Source organism: Festucalex cinctus, chromosome 3 (genome assembly GCF_051991245.1).
Source record: "Festucalex cinctus isolate MCC-2025b chromosome 3, RoL_Fcin_1.0, whole genome shotgun sequence".
In the NCBI taxonomy this organism is placed as follows: Eukaryota; Metazoa; Chordata; class Actinopteri; order Syngnathiformes; family Syngnathidae; genus Festucalex; species Festucalex cinctus.
This window is the reverse complement of record NC_135413.1, coordinates 17708698-17729961: the sequence shown is the minus strand read 5'-3', so window position 1 is coordinate 17729961 and position 21264 is coordinate 17708698. Positions and strand designations below refer to the sequence as shown.

Sequence of the window (21264 nt, the reverse complement as noted above, 5' to 3'; positions counted from 1 at the left end):
ACCCTAAAATGCGGATACGCGGTTTGGGAAAATGGTTGTATGGATGACATGAATCGATAGTCGTAGTACCACTGATAATTGTTATATAATCCCGCAAAAATGCATGGTGCTGTTAGCTCATGTCATAGTAACTGTCCATAGAAATAATGAAGTCAACAGATCAAGATTTGTTTTATTATAAAGTAAAAAAAAAAAAAAAAAAAAAAATCTCAACATTGACATCAGATTGTGCTTACAGCAGTGATGAATAATGTGCAATATCGTCATGGAAGGACCCTTACATTTCGAACTGTAAATTCGTCAGAAGACTGGTGTGGTGCAGTGTCGTAGTTCACAATTCAAAACGTGTCAAATGTGACATCTAGTGGCCACATTCAATATGGCTTCTCCAACTTCTCTCAGTGCCTGTGTCCAAATTCACAAGGCTGGGTCGTCCGAATTTGTCGGTTGCATGACGTCACTCCCTGCGCGACTCGACAACACGGACTGCCAGTCAATGCACTACAGACAGGCAACATTGACAATGCATTCATATGTAAGTTTTTTTTTTTTCATTTTTTCTTTTCTTTTCTTCTTTAACAGTAGAGCATAGGGCATTTCCATTTCAAATAAAAGACAAAAGGGCAACAAATAAAAAAATCAAACGCCTGTGCGTGTTGTCGAGTCGCGCCGGGAGTGACGTCATGCAGCCGACAAATTCGGCCTTCGGAGGACCCAGCCTTGTGAATTTGGACACAAGCCATGTGTATGTTTCAATTTGTGGAGAATACTGAACTTTTTAGTATACGCTGAGTAGCCACGCCTTCATGACCATTTACACAATGCCAAATAAAAAAAACTGTGCCAAATATTCTCTTTTTACAAAGGTAATAATAAATATTAATTATAATAAATATTGTTTCAGCATATAGTTGTAAAGGAATGCAAACAAATCCCTCTCAGGCTGCCAACTTTAAAGACGACATTTAGCGAAGAAGCCACATGCTCTTAAATAAGTTGCGGCTTGTTGTACCGTCTCGTGTTGACAAAACACAGTGAATTCGTATGATAAATAAAACCAAACATGATCAAGGTGGATGACGAGCCCAGTTCATGTGCTGTTTGTCTATGGGGGGAGCTGCAGCTCGACGCGACAAGGCAAAGTGATGTTTTGCCACAAGGGTGGAGAAGAGCTGCGTTGCTGATCAAGGCCAGTCTGTGCTTCAAAATGTTACCACAAGCCTCCCAAGGGATGACATGACTTGGGCTGGATTTTCGCTGTGAATTTCTGACATCACTGCAAAAAATAGTTGATTGTGTGCCTTTTGAGAATTGATTTGATAGCCGTGTTGAGGTCCGTTTACTAGTAGTATACTCGTCCTCAATACTAAGTAGAATGATTCGTCGTAGTAGTCATCCAGAGGAACAAAAAATAAAAAATAAAAAATATAAATACAGCAAGCAGTTCGTGGAGCTTAATTTCACCATCACTGCTACAAGCTAGTTGGCATTTCTGCACACAATTACAATTACCACTAGAGGGCACCACAATTTGAGAATCATTGGTTTAACTTGTGAGGACAAACAGCATACGAGTCTACAGTGTTCCCTCGTTTATTACAAGTTCATCTTTCGTGGCCTCACTGTTTCGCAGATTCTTACAGCGTGTTTTTTTTTTTTTTTTTTGGTTTATTATTTTGGTCTTTGTGCGGCCATATCTCTCGAACCCTACGTCCAACCGGGGCATCCGCGTATTTGTCTCAACGAGACCTTTCGTCGCTCCTCAACATTGCGTTCCGGAGATATAAAAAATATATATACTGTGCTGCATAACAATTTAAAAAAACAAACAAAAAACATACTTTTAATGGAAAAAAAAAGACTAAATGAAAAAAACAAAAACAATTAATAAAAAAGCATAAAACTAATAAAGCAATAAACTAAAAATCGAAAAAACAAATGAAAAAATATATATACTGTGCTTTATAATGTAAAAGGTAAATAAAAAAACAACATACTTTTAATGGAAAAAAATTAATGTAAATGAAAAAAGAACATGAATTAAAAAGCATTTATAATAAGGTAAAACATATATAATAAATTAATATATATATATATATATATATATATATATATATATATATATATATATATATAATTAACAGGATTTTATTTTATTTTATTATTTTTTCTTTTAACGCAGATTTCCATTTCATTGCGGGCAGTTTTTGGAACCTAACACCTGTGATAAACAAGGGAACACTACTTCTATTAGAGAGCTGAAATAAATGTCTTACTAGTAGGCTAGTGATGGTAAAATGAAGCTTCATTAACCACTAGTAATATTTTTTTTATGCCTCTAGGTGCTCTTGGATGCTAGTGCAATGGAAATTGATTAAGCATCCACTGCATCTTTAAAGAGCACCATCTAGAGGAGTAAAAAAAAAAAAAAAGCTTCATTTTACCATCACTACTTACTAGTGAGGCCAAAGAGTGTACTAGTACATGTACTAGAAGCTGGATATCAAGGATATCGAATACATTTTGGTAAACGCCTGTGGTGGAAATCCAGCCTCGAAGTCACGTCTACTTGTTGCGTTGTGTGGGCGGGTGTCACGCAGAAGGCGAGGGCGGGTCTGGCTCGGTTTCGGAGCGGTAAGCCGCCTGATTGTGCTGCGGGTTGCCGAGCGGCGGACCGTGAGCGGCCGGGCTGTGGTTGTCCTGAACTCGCTGGGAGGCCGGCGGCGGCAGGTGATGGTCGTGCGCGCCCGGCTGCGGGGGCGCGTCCAGCTCGTCTACCTGCGGGCCCGGCGGGTGCAGGACCACCAGCTGGTCCTGGGGGATGTCGGCGGCGGCGGCGGCCAGGTTGGTGGTGGACTTGGACTTGACGCACTGAAAGTCCACGTGGCGGCTCTTGCCTTCTTCTTTTTCCCATGACATGCGGATGAAAGGACGCTGCACGTAGTTGTAGATGACCTCTGGGCGACCTCCGGGGCGCCGTTTGACCTTCTCCTTGTAGGTTGGGTAGCCTGCAGCGGGGTTACAATAGTTGGGGATTTTTCATTTGGACTTTTTAATTCAGCTTGTTTTAATTTGCTTTTCAAAAATGTGTTTTTTTTAAGTGACTTTTTATTAATTGTTTTTTTTTTCTGTGTCATGTTAACTCTTTTACTGCCACAAAAAAACTTTAATATGACAAAGGCTTTGATTATTTACATCATCCTTGAAAACGTTCTATTTCCTCAGATTCAATGCTGCCATCTGCTAGCCATAGTTAATGAGTGTTTTTGATTCCACAACCCATTGACCAGGCAGCGGTGCACTTAGACATTGATTTAAAAAAAAAAAAAAAAAAGGTAGTTGACGTCATTTAATGTTTATGGCGGCATACATCGTGATTTTACTAGTCGTTATTAAACGTTTTTGGTGGTCAAAGAGTTAACATGCAAGGCTACACAACACTGACTACTGAATTGTACTTGTGGTGGTTAGTTTTTTCCATGCTCGCTCTATAAATCCCCCATATGACCTTTCAAAGACAGCAATGTAACGTGAAGATTGCCTTGCATGTAAAATGTTAATTTTGGCAGTTGAACTATACCTTCGATTCCCAATCGGATCTTCTTCAGTCCTCTTTCCTTCAGCACCGACTTGGCCACGTCTCGGTTTTCAATGTATTTGAAGAAGCGGTACAGTTTGGTGCTGTAGATGACTGTTAAGAAATATACAGAGACAATTATGTCATGTTGCTGACGAGTAAACAAATTTGTTAAGCACTAGAGTTTCTCCTGTGGGCCTCCACACTTGAGCATAAAAGCAACCATATCATGGAAAATGGCTCTACATAAGCCGATCATATAACCGCTCATCAGCTGGGGCTTGCAGGTGGTCGTTACTAACTCCCATGATTAGACCCGTCGCTTGACCTGTTCTGCTTTGTTCTGGCAAGCTTTTACAATTTTTATTTTTTTTTAATTTTAGTTTTTTTTTTTTTTTACTTGCTCCTCCCACTAGCCATTGTTTGCCGCTCTAGCCAATGGCTCTGACTAACTCTCACTAGCAGCTAGTGACTAGCTGCTACTGTTAGCTGCTCCGGCTAATTCCGGCTCTCTCGGTCTTTCGGCGTCGCGAGCCGAGATGCTCGTTTGCTCACGAAAAATAAGGCGTGGTGGCAGACTTGTGAAGTGTGGTTTCTCTGAGCCGCCGGAGTGTGCGTGCTTCTTCGCGCTTCTAATGGTATTCTTTGACCACTAGATGGCGCTAGGGATCACTGAATGTCCCTTTCAAGAGGAGAGTGGAAATTTAATCAAAAAAAAAAAAAAAAAAAAAAGAGTAGACAAGCGGTAGCAGAAAATGAATCTACATATTGGATGCCGTTGTCATGTTTTCCTGTTCTGGTCCATCTCTAATTAGCTGTTGGGCCCTCAATACATTAGACTGACACTCACAAATTCAAATGTTTTGCGGCTCCAAACAGATTTTTGTTTTTGTTTTAGCCGAAAACGTCTCTTTTGACAGCAAAGATTTCTGACCCCTGCACTAGCATTGATCTATAAACCAAGAGCACCATCTTGAAGAGTAAAAAAAATATCACAAGTGCTTCATGAAGCTTCATTTTCTGAAACTGAACAATTGAATTGAGAGCGGTAACAGGAAGTGCCGTGTTAGCTGCCCAAATCTTGCTAGCTTAACAGTTGTCTGGTTTGAAAAAAAGTGAGAAATTGTAACTGACTTTCTTCCATTATATTGATTACCGTGTAATAGGTGTATCATGTTATTTTTACTTTGCAATAAAATTATATCACATTCCCAACCCTTATTTGCAAGCCAGTCTGTGAAAACTAACATGCACACGCAGGTACTGAGTACCCGTCAAAAATGTTGACACACCTTCAAGATCAACACCATGACAAAGTCTTTCCAAATTTTGAAGTGGTTAAAATCAAATGCTAGATTTGATTGTTACCGTACAAACATGCCCTTATTGATCGGACAACTCCAACAACAAGAGTCTTACTCTGCGAGTACTCCTCTCCCATCTGCGGCGGGTACTCCTCATCCCAGTCCACCACGTCGTCGTCGGTCAGCACCACCACGTGGCACTCCCTCTCCCCGCTCTGTGCGCTGGCCACCATCAGCGGCAGCACCATCTCCTCCAGGTAGCACTCAAACTGACGCCTGGCCCCGTCGTTTGACAGCTCGTGCATCAGGGCGCCTACAGGGGCGATACACAATAAGTCTAGTTGTAGATGTTGCGTTATCCTGGTTTTTCAAGCAGTAAGAACAGGAAATGTCTGGATTTCCAAAAGTTTGGCATTACCCGTAACTATCACAACACTTGTTATGGTAAAGGAAGGCTTCAAAGGCAAAATTCAATTCTGAAACTGGGACTAGATATTATAGGATATATTATAGGACTATAAGTAAACACCAAATCTACCACATGAAATAGAGTCTGGGGGAAAAAAAGTTCGATTCAAACCCTCCACCAACCATTCCATTGAAAAGCATGATTAACAAGTATGTTCGTCAATGGCAGTGAATGAGTGAGGATCTATTTCAGTAAAGAGAGCCTAAACTGCTTTTAAAGGGATACTTGACTTGGTTGAACCATTTTCAGCAGTAAAAATTTAATATTTTGTCTATAATTAATATGGTAACTTCGTTACTTTTCATGTACAATTAATACCTTTAAAAATGATTTTTTTCTACTTGCTGGCAACTGACGATGACATCACCTGTGTTGAGGAAGTAGGTATCAACCAATCATGGCTCCGTTTGCTGACCAAACCCAGAAAACAGGTGAGCCATGATTAGTCGGTACCAACTTCCTCAGCACAGGTGATGTCATCTTCAGTCGACAGCAAGTGGGAAAATTTGTTTTAAAAGGTATTAATTGTACATGAAAAATAAGGAAGTTATCAAATTATAGACAACATATAAACCTTTTACTCCTGAAAATGGTTCAATGAGTCATGTATCCCTTTAACTTGTGAGAGACGAGAGTTGAATTGTATTTCGTTAACGATCATTCGTTTTATGTTCAGCATTTTGAATGCTGGTCTGGAGTAGTGATGGGGAAATGAAGCTTCATGAAACACATCAGTGATGTCCAAACTTTTTCCTTTGAGGCCCGCATACAGAGTAAGAATACCAGGGTCACTTTAGTTTGTTTGTTTTTTTTCCAAGTTATTTTTAAAAAACTTTAAATCTGTCTTTTTGACCTCTATTTTGTTTTACTTCTTGTATTTTGCATTTCATTGTTTCTATCTATGTGATCAACTTTAACTGTGAAAAACTTTTGTCTGTGAAAGGTTCTATATAAACTAGACTAAGTGCAATTTCTTAGAGAAATTGCGTGGGAATGCTGAAAGCTGAATGCTAAGATTTGAATGTATGTGGAATACTTATGAAGTAAATTGGGAGATAAATTATGAAATGATTACCTCTTAGTGACTCGACAATGCACTTAACCAACTGTGCCAACGAGCAGTATCAAACACCTGGTGAACCATGATAAGTTCTATGCATGGAAGTGGGCGTGGAAAGTGACACTTAGAAATAGCTCAATGTCTCTCCCATTGAAAATGAATGGGGGAAAGTTGATATCTAACATTAAATTGTGCGAATACTGTAAGTAATGTGGAATCAGACGATATATACTCCAGGAGGAGTGAATTTTTGAAGAAAGTTGAAATTTGAACAATGTAAATTCGAAGTATTATGTGGGAGTTGTTACATGGCAAACAAAATGTGGGGAATAAAAATCACAATAACATATGTGGGAATGCTTCAGCATTCCCACAATAAAATGTACTTACTTAAACAAGACAAACAATGTGGGATTTTCATGATTTTGGGGTGGCCCACACCCCTGTATCCCACTGGAATAGATCCACCCCAGCCCTGAGCCAATCTCCACATTCAGAATTAAAGGAAGAGTAAATAAAAGTACTATTTTTAAGCATTTATTACTTGAGGATTTTAGTTGATCATTAATCTGATATGTTCACAAGTCAGACCCTTACACAGACAGCAGAACATGGAGGAAAACATTTTTGCTTCTGAAACTGAAATATCTGACTTCAAAATATTTCTATTTTAGTTGTAAATAGTTTATTTGCATATCTAGAAAAGCTGGCTGTGTTTAAGTTAGTTTTTGTATTTGCTGAGGACCAGTAGAAGATGGATAGCGGGCTGCAAATTGCCCACGGGCCATAATTTGGACACCACCACTCTACATGCTTCTCTCGGGTTAAAGATGCAGTGGAAATGTAAACACTTGCCATTGCGCTGGCCTTTTATCTTTAAACCAAGAGCACTATCTCGAAGAGTATCACAAGTGGTTCATGAAGTTTCATTTTCCCATTACTAGTAGAAAGCATGGAATCTGTTCCTGATGTAAACAATGAAAATTGTTAGATATTGGCATTTAAATTCCTCGCTGTCATCAGATCGTAGCATCTGAATTCCATTTGAACAGTCATACAAGTGGACAGGTTTTTTTTCCTTTTTAGCTATTAATTATTGATCACAAAGGGGAAAAAAACACTTCCTCATGTTTCACACACAGGAGGATAATCCAGTTGGATGATGTTGAGTAATCACTTCTTGTTGAGAACATGTTGTAACTAAGGGTGTCACGATTTCGATTTTTTATCGAAATCGATCGAAATTACGTCACGATTTCGAGCATCGAAATAGAAGAGAGGACACACGATTCGATGCCCCCCCCCCCTCGCGCCCGCCGCCACCGCCGCCACCGCCGCCACCGCCACCTCCCAGGAAAGCAAATGAGACGCAGCCATTCAGCTACTAGCTAACGGCACTTGTTAGCTGACTTCTCCTGCAGTCATGATGGCAAGCGCGGACAGACACAGCAATGGTGCTTCAAGCCGCTCCCGCTTCTCTCGTCACCAGTTTGGAAACATTTTGCGTTCCCGGTGAGTTATGTCGACAACGTTCACGTTGTCGATAAAAAGACCACAGTTGCAAGATATGCTATGTGCGCGTACTGTACTCGGCCACGGTGTTACGCCCGGCTCGTCAAGGGGAAGGGAAGTAACACAATAACAGAAAATATAGAGTAGATAAACACGGGTCGACTTTAACATCTGAGTAGTTTTAATTGAAATTTCAGGCAGGGGTTTGACAAGGGAGTGAAAGTGGAAGGTGAACAAATAATAACCGCATTTGACAGAACTGACAGAACGGAGGAGAAACAACAATAACCAATAGGGGTATAATACACGGATACACAATAGCGTCGCGCTGGCACAGTCGTCCAATCGGAGTGTCGCGCTGGCACAGTCGTCCAATCGGAGTGTCGCGCTGGCACAGTCGTCCAATCGGAGTGTCGCGCTGGCACAGTCCTCCAATCAGAGTGTCGCGCTGGCGCATTCAAACTGAAGTACCATTATACGGGCACCAGCCGACACAAACACACACATACATACTAGGGGAGCGGAGCCGGCGGCGGGCCCGAGCCGCCAGCCTATAACAACGGGAAACACGACAAACATGACGGGACATTTACGCAGGCATCACAAAGATTTAGATTTATCAAATTCAACTAGAAGTGGGAAAACAACGGTCCAACCAACTATTTCATCCTCATTTACAGTGAAACTTCCACACACTTCAGCTCGCGCGAAACGCCAGATCCATAGGTCTATTTATAGCAGCAGACCTGCAGCCTTGGAAAACGCTGGATTCAAACATTTAATTAGTGTACTTGAACCACGCTACAGTATGCCCAGCAACTGTAAATGTTGGGATATAGTTTGTTCAGGCTGTATTTGTTCCATGACTTTGGATACAATATATTTTTTGTTGTTGTTGCACATTGCACATTATTTTAAGAGGAACGCACAGCACACTGTTGTAACCAAAAACAGTCAATAGATGGCAGGCACCCACTGTGACTTTTTGTTTTTGTTTTTTTATTTTTTATTTTACACTTCAGTAAGAACAAGACGGTTAACTTTATATTGTAAATAAATTCTTTGAATTTGATCATTCCTGCCTAATGTCAATTATCATATATTACATAAATTTACACAAAAATAATATGGAAATTGCATCACCTATATGTAGCCGATCTTTTGAAATAAGATTTACTGTACAATGAATAGAACCAATGATCATAGACTAGCCTTAGCCTACAGAAGCATATGCCTCTGTGTTATAAAGTGGGGGAGCGAAAAAAAAAAAAAAAAAAAAAAATCGAAAAAAAAAATCGAATCGTGACCCCAAAATCGAAATTTAAATCGAATCGTGGAGTTGGCGAATCGTGACACCCCTAGTTGTAACTGTTGCCCGCTTGAAATCTCGCCAGTATGAATACGCTGCCAAATATTTACCATTTCCATGGACTTTGTTTTGGTACATTTTAGCGTGACAACTGTCTCTGGAAAATTCTGGCACTATTCTTGATTGAAATCTCTGTATATTATTATGAGTTAGATGACTTAACATTTCCACCAGATGCCTAATCTGAGCTGACCGATAAATGAAGCTCAATGTTATACTATGGTTCTTTGGGAATCAGACCTGCTCGTGTGAGTTGGTGCTGCGCCTTAATAAAACACCAAAAATCTCTCAGCTAATCATGACCTAGTTAGGCCATCAACGCACACACATAGGCTGCCCCTCCCACACACTCAAGCAGGCACAATTTTAAAGTCCGACGCAAACGCAACAGTCACACACAGTAAATTACGTCTAAACTTGCTATTATAAAGGACAACAGACTCAAAAACGAGTTTGTTTACAACCCTCATGTAAACAACATGCTTTCGGCGCTTAAATGTGCAAAATCAAGATTGCATTCATGACACTTACCCAAGGCAGCAGCACATCCACAAACGATAGTGGTACGTTCGCGTGCACACGGTGCAAATACTCACTGAGGTCTCTGCACTTGATGGTGCTGTAGTTGAAGGAGATACACAGGTAGTCACATGCCTCCCTCAGCTCAGGAATGGAAATGCCGTCAGGGCAGCGGATTATCCCCGATTTGTAGTAATCCTGCCATTTTCAGCGCCATGCACACGAGTGAAGAAGTGAGCAGGGAGGCGGGCGTTCACGCACACAAACACACACGCGGAGGATGGGAAACAAAACGCCATTATTGATGCTGCTGCTTCACTCGCTGAGGGAGCGAGAGAAATGTGTGTGGGAAATAGATGCGGGGGGGAGTGGAGTGCTGACCTACGTAAAAAAAAATCTGGCAGCATCATAGGAAGTAAAAGAGGGAGCCTGCGGGTGGGAGGCGAGTATAATGGGTGAGGAGGAGAAAGCTGCTGTCGTCACACTGCCTGCTCCACTTTCCCACCTCTTCATGTCTGCTTGCAGCCTGGCCAACATGTTGGAGGAAACACCCTCAGGCTGCAGTGGGAACTATCTCCATGATATTACCTACATCGTCACCTAATTGTCTCGAAGAACGGTTTTAGATGTAGGGCTGCTCGATTATAGAAAAAATAATAATCACGATTATTTTGGCAATACTTGAAATCGTGACTATTCAAATAATTATTTATTGTTAGGTCAAAACGAGAAAATTTTTCAGCATTTAAAGATCCCCTGAAATGAGCTTTGCAGCAATGACACCAACCATCCTCTGGACGCCCTAATACTGTATCAAAAGAAATTTTCACGAAATTGTACCTTGTTGTAGAGTTGCAGGCTCCACTAGGAAGGTCTACTGTTAGCCTAGCATCAACGGAGCCGATTTTGGTGGGCTTGGCCAAGACTCGCCAGACTTCTGTGTGTTTTTGACTACTAAATGAGTTGGGTGTGGCCAAGTCTCGTCTTTTCAATCTGCTCCTGTTTACAAACTGACGGATAGATTCACTAAAGGTTAGGATAGCCTTTGCGAGGCGCTAACCGGTAAGAATGGAGCAATCCAGGAGCTCCTAATTCACTAAACGCGCAGATGGGGAAATCCGTCACTAAGTGATCTGCCAATGAGATTTTACCCCGGTGCACCGGTATTATTTGCGTGTATGTAAATTAGGTAATTTGTATACATTTGACGCAATGCAAATGAGACTCATTGATATACAGAGTCTAATTCACTAACGCCAGCTCAAATAGCCACACGGAGTTTGCGTTTATGGAAATCATGTATAAACCTGCCGCACCCTCGATCCCGGGATCATGACAGCAGTGCATGGCAAGGTGCACGTCCCTCTCTGGCTGATCACCCCGGCTGATATTGAACTGGCCATGTCAATCACCTGACCTCAATAATACTGATCTAACACAAACAGCTGAAAGGCAAATTCCCCAAAGCAAGAACATTGTTCACCTGATTTGGATGTAAATACCCTCAATTTAAATCTGAAAGTCTGCAGGTAAATTTCATTAATTTCATTTCAGACCCATTGTGCTGGTGTTTAAATCCTAAAAGAAATCCCATACCCTTCACCTTTAACCGAATACTTCAGAGTCCCACCAGAGTCATGAAGTTGTCAGGAGACCAGAGGAAGGATCAAAGAAAAGAAAGATGAAACAAAGTGAAATCCAGCACCGACCAGACACAATCTACTCTCCACAGAGTTACAAACCAGAATCTTTCACCAACCCCAGAAACATCTAAATTAGGGACACCCCAAGAGACCAGAGGAAGGAATAAAGAAAGGATGTAAGGATAGAAGAAGCAGAGTGAGATCCACCGACAGCAGCTCAATGCTACTTAACCCGCGCCTACTAGCTAGCAATTAGCTTCAGCTGGCTAGCTGGAGCAGCTGAACACGTTCCAGAGCCAGTAATCATCATCTCCATCGCCATGAATAAGCAACACTTCTGACATGTATCGTTGTCACAAAGAGAAAATGTCGTTATTATCATTAGCATGGCTTCTCCATCTTTCCTCATGTTGATAATGAAAGATGGAGAAGCCACGCTAATTGCTAAGCTAACCTAAGATTCACAATTGAGTTGAATTGTCACAGTAATCTGGCTCTAACTGCGTTTGAGCGCCACACGTGTGGACGGCGACATCATCCACAAGAGGAGAACTGGCATTTAACGCTATTCACGGACCCTAACGAGTCAACGAGAAAACTCCTCCCATGCGCACAGTTAGACTGCAATATTTGCATTTGGGATGGCCTAAAAGCTCCTGTAGGTGTAATGCAAGAGTGGAGAATCACTGAATTAAAGCAGGAATGGGGAGGAACACAAGTTTGACAACAGGAAAAGTGATGTGCAAAAGGACAGCAAGGGAAGTCAATAAGGCAATAAGACTAAGTGTGAAACTGTCAGGCAGTTCTTACCAAGATTGCACGAAACACTGTGGAACTGATACCATCAGCTACTTCAAATTCTCCTTTTTCATTGGGTCTAGTGAAATTGTTGTCCCGCCCAGAACCAAACATCCTGAAAACAGATGAGAAAGAAGAACGAGCTTTTTGAATCGACACACGTAAACAAAACTGTTGATAGGCAACCTATTTATAGAAGAAAAAGCATGAGACGTGAGAGGCAGTCACCGTCTTTGTTCTTACCTGCCGAGCATGGTGTTGGGCTGAGCTGTGAATATGGCCGGATCCACCACAAATCTCGTATTGTCCACAATAAGAGTCACTCGTTCGCCGACTCGCAGGCCGCCACGATGAACCTCTTTACTGCTGAGGTCATACACATAGATCATATCGCACGGTCCTTGGCCAAGGGTCTTGGGGTGGTGGTCGCCAACAGCAGTACCAAAGGGCCGAGACGGTTGTCCGGCAAACAGGGCCCCTCCAACGTTTGTACAGGGAAGCGCAACCCGTGGGGGGCGTGGACTGGATGATCTGGAGGAGGAGCCGCCATCACCACGTTCTCGGTCTGGGGGGAGGAGAAGGATTTAACATATTTAATACACATTTAATACATTTCCAACAAGTACAGTGGGATCTGAAAACATTATTAATAAAAATAAATGGGAAAACTCACTGAGTGGCGAACGTAGTGAAATTTCGGGTTTCAAGATGTTCGAGACAGTTTTTACTTGTCGCAAAGACATTTCGTTCATATTCATACAATTTTTTTACTGTCTGCGAACATCTTTTGAAGCCTTTTACAAACCCTGACCAAAGCCCCAAATTAGTTATATTCACATGCATTTGCCGCTCAGTGAGATACAAGGAACATCATTCTTTCACTATTAAAAACTCTAAAATCTAACAATTTTAACACTAATTAATTTGACTATTTTAGCGCAAGTCCAATTTATGAAAACCAAAAGATAAGAAGAAAAAGAAGAAAAGGAAGAAGAAGGAAAAAGACAAAAAGGAAGAAGGAAGAAGAAGAAGACCTTGAAAAATAATCACATATTGAATTGCAATCGTACGGTTATTATTGAGGGAAGGAAAAAAATAGCTGTTATTTTTCAAAATTATTCAGCCCTAATACACAAGCAGTATATTCAGGGTGTACTGTTCCAAAGTGTATCGTGGTGAATTGAACTGGACTACTTGACGGAAATGCGACTTTTAACTCATTCCCTGCCATTGACGGCTTTTGACGTCAAAGATCCATTTATACTGGGCTGGCAGTAAATGAGCCAATTAGCGTCGTTCTCCTCACCATGTTGCCGAGTGGGGGATGTAACATTCCGGATGCAGGGGGTCACCTGACTCTCTCCTCTCTCGTGGGACGAATCCCGTGAACGGTCACTGGAGCGCCGCCGCTGCTCCCAGTAATATTCACCTCCTCCTCTCACGCTGCTGCTGGCATCACTGGTGGCGCCGGCCCCGTGCACACTCATGGTCCCGGCGGCCCACCTCTGCTGCTGCTGCTCGCAGTCCAACACTGACACACCACACTGCCTGTTACGAGGAAAGCAACACATGCAAATAGTTTTGTCAGGATTGAATTAATAACAATTTAAAAATTGATGCCCCGACAGTAACTTCAGAATAGCTCAATGCTTTTCCTTTTGACATTCTTGGGTGTTTTTGTTGTGTTTTGAGTCATTATCCTGTTGCAAGATCCATGTCCTGCAACTGAGACCAAATTTCAGACAGTATAATAATAATAATAATCTCGCTTAGGTCACCATTTACTGGTGTATTGTTATGTTGAATCCCCCACAGATTTCCTTCACACTCACTTCCCCCCACGTTTCTTCACTATTATACTTATCTACTTGCTATCTCTCTCTTTATATAAATTATATAAATTGCCTAATTACTCTTTTGCTATCCTACAATATGTTAATATTAATAAGCAGCTTATATAGATGTATACATAAGACTGAGTCTATATTGCTTGTATGCAGAAATTAGTTCTGGTCTCCTGGAATGTGTGTGGCGCTCGCTCCCAGGCAAAAAGAATAAAAAATTTAGACCATCTCTCAAAATTTAAGGCAGATATTTGTCTCCTACAAGAAACCCACTTACAAAAATCAGAAGAAAAATTATTTATAGATAAAAATTTTAGTCAAGTTTACTCTGCCTCCTATAATAGTAGACAAAGAGGTGTCTCTATACTTATACATAAGAATTTATTCTTTACTCTAAATAATATAGTAACAGATTTAGAGGGCCGATATATTATTATCCAGGTAACTATATTTAATAAAGTATATACAATTGGTAATTTATATGCCCCAAATAATGATGACCCTGATTTTTTCCATGAATTTTTCTCTCGGTTACTCGATTTAGCAACAAATTCTACTATTATTATTGGAGGTGATTTTAACACGGTCTTGAACCCGTTAATAGATCGTTCTAATAATACGATATATACAAGGCGATTACGATCCGCTAAAGTAATAGATGAATATATGGAGGATTTTGGCCTCAGCGATGGCTGGAGACTTCAAAACCCAACTAAGAAGGAATTTACTTTCTTCTCTGCTGTGCACCGATCATTCTCAAGAATTGATTTTTTCCTTACAAATAATTCTATTGTTGATAAAACTGCTATAAAAATACATTCTATAATTATAAGTGATCATGCACCAGTCTCCCTCACTCTACAAATTGACTCTACCTTTAAACCTCCCCCGATATGGCGCTTTAACATCTCATTACTGAAAGACGTAGAGTTTGATAAAATTATTAGAAGGGAGTGGGCAGATTTTTTGGAAATAAATGACTCTCCAAATATATCTCCATCTCTTCTCTGGGAAGCAGGGAAAGCGGTAATTAGAGGGAAAATTATATCATATTCAACTTATAAAAAGAAACAGGATCAAAAATTAGAAAAATACCTGGAAGATAAAATTAAACAACTAACGGATGAATATGTATTAAACCCAAATAATCAAATATGGATAGAACTACAGAATATAAAAATACAGTTAGATAACATGTTATCTAAAAAGACAGAGTTTATAATACAACAGTTGAGATATAATAATTTTGAACATAATAATAAATCAGGTAAATTCCTGGCAAATCAACTTCAACGGAATCGGGAAAAATCTCTTATAACGGCTATTAAAGATATAAATGGTGAATGCACACAATCACCAGAAGAAATTAACCATATTTTTTATAACTATTATCGAAATCTATACACAGAAATTAATAGACCTAACTCTGAATATATTGAGGAATTCCTAAACAGCTTAAATATACCTCAGTTATCTATTGAACATAAAGATATTCTCGATACCCCGCTTACTATAGATGAGTTGTATCGTGCTTTAGACAGTATGCCTAATGGCAGAGCACCTGGTCCAGACGGCTTTCCGGCTATATTTTTTAAACATTTCTGGTTAATGTTTGCTCCATTATTTCTAAGAGTAGTAACTGAAATTAAAAGTAAGGGTGATATACGTCAAGATATGAATATAGCAGCAATTAAACTTTTATTAAAGCCAGAAAAAGACCCCACCCTCCCGTCAAGTTACCGACCGATATCACTAATTAATACCGATATTAAAATTATCGCTAAGGCCTTGGCATCTCGATTAGAGACGGTAATCTCGACAATTATTCATAGTGATCAAACAGGTTTTATTAAAGGTCTTCATTCTACTAATAATATTAGGAGACTCTTTAACTTGATTAGTATGTCACAGCGGTATGATAAAAAGGCAGTGGTTATTTCGCTGGATGCAGAAAAAGCATAGTGATGTGCCATGTAATGCTTAAAGGGACACTGCAAAGAACAGTCCAATATATCTTCCACATCCACATAGTAGAGCACTGAATGTAAGGGACATAGTATTTGCCATTAGGGATGTAACGATAAGTACAATATCGTGATATTGGGTTATTAAAACTGCCACAATATCGTCATCATCATGTTCACAATATTTAAATGCAACACATCTGTTAAAAAAAAGTCAGGTTGATTTCCATTTCTGCAGTTCTAGCACCCTCTCGTGGCTAGCTTTTTAGTGCAATTTAATTTACATTAGGGATGTTTTAGCCCTTCTATGCTGAAAATCTACACTAATTGTCAGATGAAGGGATAAAGTCAATATGTGGAGAAACTCGATGTGTGCGTGCATTAACAACATAACATAACAACAACAATAACAATAAGAAATACTAATAATAAAACATAATAATAATATCTCATTGCAGTTATGTACAAAAGCACAATATTGTGCTTTTTTTAAGTACAAGCTCATTTTTTTTTTATAATATTGTGACCTTTTTTAAATATCGCCAACCTCCCCACAATATCGTGATAATTAGCGTATCGTGAGCTTCATATGGTGATAATATCGTATCGTGACGTTTGGATATCGTTACATCCCTATTTTCTGTAATTTTAAGAATGACTAATATTGGTAAATCACCTTTGCTCATTGAGGCCACTGTTTTACCTCTCCGACTTGAAAAACTAAAACTTGGTTTATTGGTTAGAATGTAATTTTATTTCTAAATTAGTTTTTTTTAAGACAAGTAGAAAACGGTGTCATGCTAACAGCATGTTTTAACTACTGTAACACAATTTCGATCATATTCTGTGTAATCAAAATCCTAGTTGCTGCAATTGGCTGGCAGCCAGTTCAGGGTGTGCCCCGCCTACTGCCCGAAGCCAGCCGAGATGGGCTCCAGCACCCTCCGCGACCCTTGTCAGGAGCAAGCGGTTAAGAAAATGGATGGATGGAAAATCCTAGTTGGATCTTCTGCTCCAGAAAAGATTGTGGTGTGTACATATGTTGTTTTAATTTTGCTTCAAATTATTTAGTAAACTGTGTTTAAAACAACAAAAACAATCTCAGGACTGAATAAAATTATCTTTTTATTCACAAACAAAACATCTTATAGCAGTGTCAACCATACTTTTGTTATGCTTGCCTGGCACACTTTGTGGTCTCGGTGGGATAATTCTGACTTCCATGTGTCTGTCTCAAACGCAGCATTATCAAACATCAACATTATCCACAAACTACTCTACGACATAAAATGTGAATGTAATAGTGAAAAAATTACTCTACATGTAAATATTGAAACAATATCTTCACAATTAGGTATGGGCAATGGGCATAATATTTGTTTAATCAATAACTAATTGTGCGACTTGTTAGTTGTGTGGAGTTGAGGCATAATGTATGAACAGCACACGCACTGTTGATTCAGTAATATGCAGTCTAAAGAAGTTCAACAAGACATCAGATTTGGAAAATTATAATAATAATAGTACATTCATTGGTAATTTCCCCCAAAATAGATGCAAAAATCTAGTCAAATGCCCTCCCTGATCAAAATATTGTCTCAATTTGAATTTTGAATATTTAATGTTTTTCTCTGCTAGGTTTTCTTTTTCAGTATTTGATAGGTTAGAAAAGGTACAATGCATATGTCAAATTGTATGAGTCAGGGAGCAGGTGACTCATTAGCTCATCATGTCTCAAAAGGAGACCCAGACAGTGCAACCCATTATACAGCATAGTGGGTTAACGATGACATTTGTGTGACATGCTCGCAAATCATCTTGGAGTTCCAATCTTGTGTTATCTGGTACATAAAATCCAGACAAGGTCATGAATAGACTTTGATTGGCTCCCGATTAGTAATGCTTCGGATATGTAATTTATGTGGCATGGGCAACTATTAAATCTGTTAAATCAGACCTAATCCAGTAGGGAGAGCAGAAATAACACGTTACAAACCATGATTAGCATCTTAAAAAAAATTCTTTGAAGCACAGCTGCAATGTCCTTGAAGAAAAGGGTCACAAAAGCAGATTACAGCTCAGCAGGTAACAGCTTTACAGACCAGACAACCTCCTGTGCCCAAACACGGAACATGCACTCTTGCTCCTTCGCATATCGAGGTCTAATCTCAAAGGAGATTCTAATTGCTGGCCGAAATTGGATAATAAAAACAAAAGCAGCCAAACTGGCAGACAGCCAAGCGGCCAGACCAGTATGGTTGGTGAGGGGAACAAAGGAGCTGAGGATGCAATTCAGGGAAAGCTTCTTTTTGGCATCTTCTCACAAACAATGCACATGTATATCAGTAAAGAAGCGGTCACTAGTAGCCCAGTTGCTCTCAAGAAGCTTCTTGTTAGAAAGCAGTCTGTGTTTGAACACAATTAAACCTAATCTTGCTGACTAGGTCGATGGCCTGGAGCCACGTGTGTGTATAGATGTAAAGGCTTAGGTTCACAGTATCACAAATGACTTATCCATGATAATAATACAGGCTGTCATGGCTATCTATTAAAAGCAAGAGGTGAAAGACTCAGGGGGTGAGGGACTCATCAATTATTTAGTGGCTGCTGACACAGACCGAGGCAAAAGCAGTAGCACCAGCAATAAATGCTGTAGGAGGGCAAGCACTTCAAGAGATATCGCTTACCATGTGGAATTTCAAAAAGGCGATTCTGAGTACATTCAGTGTTGAAAGCTGACATTTCTATTAGCAACGATATATATATATAAATAATCAGTAAGAGAGTTAGATAAGACAGTCAGTTAGTGTTGCCCCGCTATCATGACATAATAATAATAAAAACAGAATACACTAAACAAAGTCTATGATGAAGCTAAAAGCAAGCAGACCTACCGGTCCCGATCAGCGGGCCAAGAGTAGACAAAGCAGCAAGGGATGAGACACGGGATGACAGCGGCACATAAGCCTTGCGCTCCTCCGAACAAAGCGGGCTTGCCGTCACTTTCAGCATCCTCGCTCATTACTTTCCAACTTCATCGGCATCGTTTCACAAACTCGACTTGAAGCTCTCAACGCTAAACCCACCAACCTCGTCCCACACCTACGAACGTGTCCACATCAAGAAAATGGATAGCGTGCGCCGGCGAGTGATTCAGAGCCTCAGAAGAGAGCTTAAACTGTGAATGGCCGCGTGCTTGACTGAATCAGAGCGATGCTGCCTTCGGGTGCCGCTCGTAAATGCCCACTTCCCCCCAGCCTCGCGCAGCCTCAGTTTTGTAAATGTTGATCAAACCTGAAGAGTTCCGGGTAGGATATTGGAGTAAACTGACATTTCAGCACTTTGGTCAATTTCACACTGAGTAGAATATTATTTTTAAAGCTCAAATGTAGCATAATGGATCTCATTATATAGCCTGTGCTCCAGCAAATGATTTACACTCAATCCGTAGCACTTGGTTAAAAAAAAGAAAACAAACAAACAAACAAAAAATAACAAAAAAAAACAAAGAAGGAAGGAAGGAAGGAAGGAAGGAAGGAAGGAAGGAAGGAAGGAAGGAAGGAAGGAAGGAAGGAAGGAAGGAAGGAAAACAGTAATGCTGAAGTATTGTCACCAGCATTTTCCTATTGTCAAGTTGCAGCCACTTTTATAAAAGTTAAGAGCATTTTTTTTTATGTATGGTGAAAAATAGCCTGAGAAAACATGTCACTTCCTTCAGGTGGAAAAGCTTGCATCTCCAAAACTATAATTTTCAGGAAACCAAATAAATGGCATGTTTGTTGAGACATTCATTATAACTGGAGCATTTTCAACACTCTACATTGGTCAATAATGTGTAAACAAACAAACAATAAATAAACAAACCACTGACTCAAGTGGGGACTGACCAATAGTATAATGATGTTTCCCTTCTCCAACACACCTGATTGATAAGAAGCCTAATAACGATCTTGTTCATTGGAATCAGGTGTGTTGGAGCAGGGAAACCTCTAAAACCTGCAGGACTCCAGCACTCAAGATAGAAAGAAAGAAAGAAAGAAAGAAAGAAAGAAAGAAAGAAAGAAAGAAAGAAAGAAAGAAAGAAAGATTTTTTTCGACCTGTCCATACAGTCATCATATTGATATATGCAATGGACTATGTACAGTTAAGTAATTGTAAATAAATAAATAAATAATAAAAACTGATGTTCTAAATTTTAATAGTAGCTTGTGTATAAAGTCTCTTTTAACTTGAAGCAATTAGAGAAAACTTCACTAGCAAATAATAGAAACAAAAATTATTATTGCTGATATATTTTTTGGTGTGCAGAGAAATTTCAATTGATTGATTCAATTACTCTGAACGATAATGTTTTTGTTTGTTTGTTTGTTTTATAAATATATTTCATTTGTACAGTATGTTCAAATGTGTCATGCTGCCGCGAAACCACTTCCGGCAACACCAGCACCACCGGAGGTGACGCAACAATGTGCCACTGTCACAAAAAGTGGTAAAAATTGTAATAAAAAAATAAGTATGTTCAGACTCACAAAAGTATTACTGTTACTTTGAACCACACAATTAAACCATTATTATATTTGTTAAATTTTCAGGCTCGTGGAGGTGAGATATCATTAGTAGGTCAGCCGTGGATTTATTTATAGTTTGCAGTTGAAATAATGTCCACCAGGTGACGTAAGAAAGGAACAGAACAAATTGTAAACTCTGAAGAAAATAATACATTTTCTACGGATTTCTACGGACGCTTCCGTACTTTTCTATCACTTTTCAAAGGATATCATGCGTTTTGGTTAGTAGGTCAGCCTTAACTGCTCCGACATGTTAAAATGTTAACGTTAGTTTGTGTAAAAAGTTCGCATTTTCTTTACCTTTACTTGTAAATTCCAGTACAGAAGTGTTATTCCAGGCAAGAAACCACAATTAGCTTCGGTTCAATGAATAAAGTAACTCTTCTTTCATTAAGCATTTTTAGCATGGGCTGCCATGAACTACATTTGCCTGTGGCTTCTTTGTTGTGGTTGCTGTCGTTGACTTATCGCGAGACATCACGGACGAATCATGACTTCTCAGACATTTTTTTTCCTCCTCCCTTTTTTATTGCGCTCTTAGGAACAGAGTTTACAGAAAATAAAATCGTAATGCCGTTTTAAAATGTATCTTCCATACGTATAAAAATATAGCAAAAACAATCCACCAAACACATA

General features: G+C 39.7%; 1 protein-coding gene across 3 annotated transcripts; it reads right to left on the bottom strand.

The window, feature by feature from the left end:
• Positions 1–154: 154 nt before the first annotated feature.
• On the bottom strand, positions 155–21097 carry LOC144015869 (BTB/POZ domain-containing protein 10-like). 3 transcript variants are annotated; one of them, XM_077516277.1, is made up of 8 exons: positions 20929–21097; positions 13558–13799; positions 12495–12816; positions 12264–12366; positions 9888–10008; positions 4997–5194; positions 3581–3691; positions 155–3008 (listed from the first exon to the last, which is right to left on the bottom strand). In XM_077516277.1, exons 2-8 carry the CDS (start codon positions 13736–13738, stop codon positions 2593–2595), a joined length of 1452 nt encoding a protein of 483 aa, XP_077372403.1. In that variant the 5' UTR covers positions 13739–13799; positions 20929–21097; the 3' UTR covers positions 155–2592. The 3 variants fall into 3 exon arrangements, with proteins under 3 accessions (XP_077372403.1, XP_077372402.1, XP_077372404.1); XM_077516276.1 differs by lacking the exon at positions 20929–21097 and adding an exon at positions 18954–19264; XM_077516278.1 differs by lacking the exons at positions 13558–13799; positions 20929–21097 and having other exon boundaries at positions 12495–12614; positions 12694–12799.
• Positions 21098–21264: the final 167 nt, after the last annotated feature.

Excerpts from the sequence above, each read along its gene's own strand:
- LOC144015869 (XM_077516276.1), bottom strand. The coding sequence starts at position 19,081 with ATGAGCGAGGATGCTGAAAGTGACGGCAAGCCCGCTTTGTTCGGAGGA. Across the intron at positions 13,800-18,953 it reads TGGCCCGCTGATCGGGACCG|GCAGTGTGGTGTGTCAGTGT; the intron begins GTAGGTCTGCTT and ends TCCTCGTAACAG. Across the intron at positions 5,195-9,887 it reads CATCAAGTGCAGAGACCTCA|GCGCCCTGATGCACGAGCTG; the intron begins GTGAGTATTTGC and ends TCGCCCCTGTAG.